Source organism: Selaginella moellendorffii, unplaced genomic scaffold (genome assembly GCF_000143415.4).
Source record: "Selaginella moellendorffii unplaced genomic scaffold, v1.0 SELMOscaffold_560, whole genome shotgun sequence".
Classification (NCBI taxonomy): Eukaryota; Viridiplantae; Streptophyta; class Lycopodiopsida; order Selaginellales; family Selaginellaceae; genus Selaginella; species Selaginella moellendorffii.
In genome coordinates, this window is record NW_003314813.1 from 855 (window position 1) to 4019 (window position 3165).

Genomic DNA, 3165 nt, shown 5'->3' on the forward strand with positions numbered 1-3165 from the left:
ATCGCTCTTAACCTTTTATTTGTTGTAGTTACCACTAATATAAACTGCGTTTAGAAGTTCATTCTTATTCACTATTTCTAGCTTGTTGTCTAGCGTCTTTCTTGTTCAAATGGTGAGGAAGGCTTGCATATGCTGGCAGGGTCATCGAGAATTGAATGGCACAACATTATGTGTGACTGATCCATTATGCTGAAGTGACAACTGATGAGAATTTGGTATATATGATCGAATTGGTAAGCTCAATGGCATGTTTGTGCTGTTTGTGTGCTACTGGAGCAAATCAAATATATGTCTTCCCTTCCACAAAATTTGATTGCATGGCTACAGTGGAGATGCACTTAAGTTAACATGTTTGTTTAAGTCTGTAATAATGGATTCCATTGATTACACTTTTGGTTTCCTGTGATCTAGTACCAACTTAACACAACACAGTTAATTTAATAATAAAATAATAAAATAGTGTTCATGTTAGGGGGCGACCCTAACACCGTATTATTCTTAATTGAAAGTCGAGGCGGATGGGAATCGAACCCAGCAACCCTTCACAATAAAACATTACAGCGTGCATGCTATAACCACAAAGCCATGAACACTGGGAGATAACAAAATATTATTTCAGCACCTCTTATTTGAAAAACAAGATTTGGAATCCATCTGATTGTCCACGTGGACGACATCCAGGGGCTGCGAGATCCTGGAGAGCAGCTACTGGCCGAATCAATACCGTCTTCATCCGGCATGAAATCAAAGATTTCTTTGGAGGTGGCCAAATCCCCCCTCTGCTATTCACTGCTGGAAGGGGAACCCATGGAACGTCCTGTCATTCTGGGCAGTAGATTCGTCCAGGACACCAGATCCTTGGCCGGCGTTTTTGCCCAAGCTCGATTTTGCTGCCACAATTTGCCCCTGCTGCGCGAGCGCCATTATCATCGAGTTCCATGGCGCTCTGAGACGCAATCAAACATAGACTCTCACTCTCTGATGCGGGATGCCGCCACATACGCGGTGATCATCGCGTTCCAGGAGACGATCACGGAACTCCTTGTTCTTGGAAATCTCATGATGCCCGGACTGGGCATACAGTGTACTGAGTGAGTCCCAAGCAACCACGTCAATCCAAGATCTTGTTTGCCTGGCTGAGATTGATGTAGGATTGTACGACCGTGTTGCAGGACGCGAGATTCCTCTGGGGCATTCAATCGAACAAGATTGACGCCGCATCGATCGAATGCCCTGTTCTTGCTGCTCGCATTTGCCAGCGAAAGGGAATATCGCGCGATCCAAGAGCCTGAACCCGGCGCGGCGGCGTGGATCATTCGTGGCGTCGCGCCTGGGGGATCGGCACGATAGAAGATTTAGCTCCAGCAACGCTGCCGAGAGCGACTTTGCGGAGAAGAGAAATACCTCGTTCATACAAAAAAATTTGATTGGGTCTCTGGCTGTGGAATCGAACCCGTGACCTTGCCAATATATTTTTTTATTCTAGCCAGGTATCCGGCCATCAGGTTCCCGTCCAAAGTGTACACTAATTGCTTCTTAACGGATACCATAATGTAAATAGCGGCGCAAGAGATTTTCGTTTTGTGGGCGCATGGCGCGCAGCGCGTTGCTGCTGTCAAGCTCAAGAAAGAAACCATTCTCTTCTCGATGGAATGAAACTCTCACTTTCTCCATGCTCTGGCTAGGCCATGGCAAACAAAACGGCTTGGATGGACTCTGCATCTCAATCTGAGCAAGCAGCTGATGCAGAAGCTATTTTTGAGAAACAAAGTATAAGTATGCTGCAACAAGAACCAGCAACATCCGTTTAAGATATTGTTCTGGAAGATGGCTTGTCTGAGCCCGAGTTTGATTTGATCCAGGCACCATGGCCCCGGGAATCTATTCTTCACTTGGTTGTCCAAGCTGGAGGTCCATAGGTTTGGATCCTTTCAAATCCTCGGGGCGTGAGACTCTGGAGCCCCAAGTTTTGATGCCTTTTCTTGGCAATAATATAATATATTGCTCTGAAACCGTGAAAGCTTACTCACCCGCAAACAAAACTCCAGGGTTGCACCAGAGATCCAATAAACCTGTGAGAGCCTTGACCAAGCTCAAACTCAATCAGCTCAGAGCAAGCTTTCTCAAAAGTTTCCAAAGAGCAGATGGCATAACACAAAAAAGTATACCAGGTCACCAACTCATCTCATCACAAGTTGCGCTGTGGTCACTCCACGCCTTGGATGTTGATGAACTACAGGCCTCCATTTTATCTTGGAAAATGCTCGAGGCCAAAGGGTGGCGAAGATGAGGAATGAAGCGATCTGGACTGGACAAGAGTATAAGCAAAATGAGCACGAGAAGAACCATACATACCGCGGAAAAGCAGTGCTTGTGCTTGTGAGCCTAGTTTGAAGATGTCTGAGACTGAGAAGAAAGACCATGCTGCTCGACTCGTAGAGCACGCCCGGCAGCAGCAGACCGCCCGGGTAAAGAGCCCCCTGGATCGAAAATGTGCAGCAGTAGCGTATAATGGCAATGGCGGTGGTTTTCCATGGCATCGTTCTTGAGCCTTGACGAGGAGGTGCCATCCAGCGAAGATTTGCAGGAAGGAGGAGCGATCTCCAGCGGTGGGCGCCTGGGCGAGAATGCGGTGAGCACAGATCTGGGAGGGAAGGCGCATCCACGAGGAAAATCGTCTCCAGCGGCCTCGAGGTTCCTTGCTAATCTGGTCATAGAAATGTATGGAAAGTGCGGGCGCCGGAAATCTTCCAGAAGATGAAAGATCGCGATCGCGGCATTTGCCCTTGTTACTCTTTTTCGAGCATCCAGTTATTTCTCTTGGCAGCTATCAATGCCGATCCGGGGGAGATCCACGCGCTAGTCGACTCTGTGGCCTAGACTGGCCTGGCCTGGATCACTTGTGCCAAGAGCACATTCGAGCCTCATTCGGGGACATTCCTTCGAGTGTAATCGACAGGGATTGAGAAGAATGGTTGGAGCTGCAGACTTTTCTCCACTCTTTCATTCTCCAGCGCTGAAATTTGGCTCGACACTGGCCTCGTCTAGCTTCCCAGATCTCCCCAGGAGATCCACCAAGCATCTTAAGTGTTCCATGATCGTGGACATGCTGTAGTCTTGGGCTATGGACGACAAGTAGTTCTCATCCCGAGATGACTGCAGGCA

The 3165-nt window shown here is 48.0% G+C and overlaps 1 protein-coding gene across 1 annotated transcript; it reads right to left on the reverse strand.

Annotated features, from left to right (window-relative positions):
* Positions 1–2026: 2026 nt before the first annotated feature.
* LOC112344061 lies at positions 2027–2662 on the reverse strand. Its single transcript, XM_024668183.1, has 2 exons — positions 2356–2662; positions 2027–2303 (listed from the first exon to the last, which is right to left on the reverse strand). Exons 1-2 carry the CDS (start codon positions 2660–2662, stop codon positions 2173–2175), a joined length of 438 nt encoding a protein of 145 aa, XP_024523951.1. The 3' UTR covers positions 2027–2172.
* Between the last annotated feature and the right edge of the window lie 503 nt (positions 2663–3165).

Coding starts and splice junctions, on each gene's coding strand:
- LOC112344061 (XM_024668183.1), bottom strand. CDS start 2,662: ATGCGCCTTCCCTCCCAGATCTGTGCTCACCGCATTCTCGCCCAGGCG. Junction 2,304..2,355: donor ACAAGCACTGCTTTTCCGCG/GTATGTATGGTT, acceptor TGTCCAGTCCAG/ATCGCTTCATTCCTCATCTT.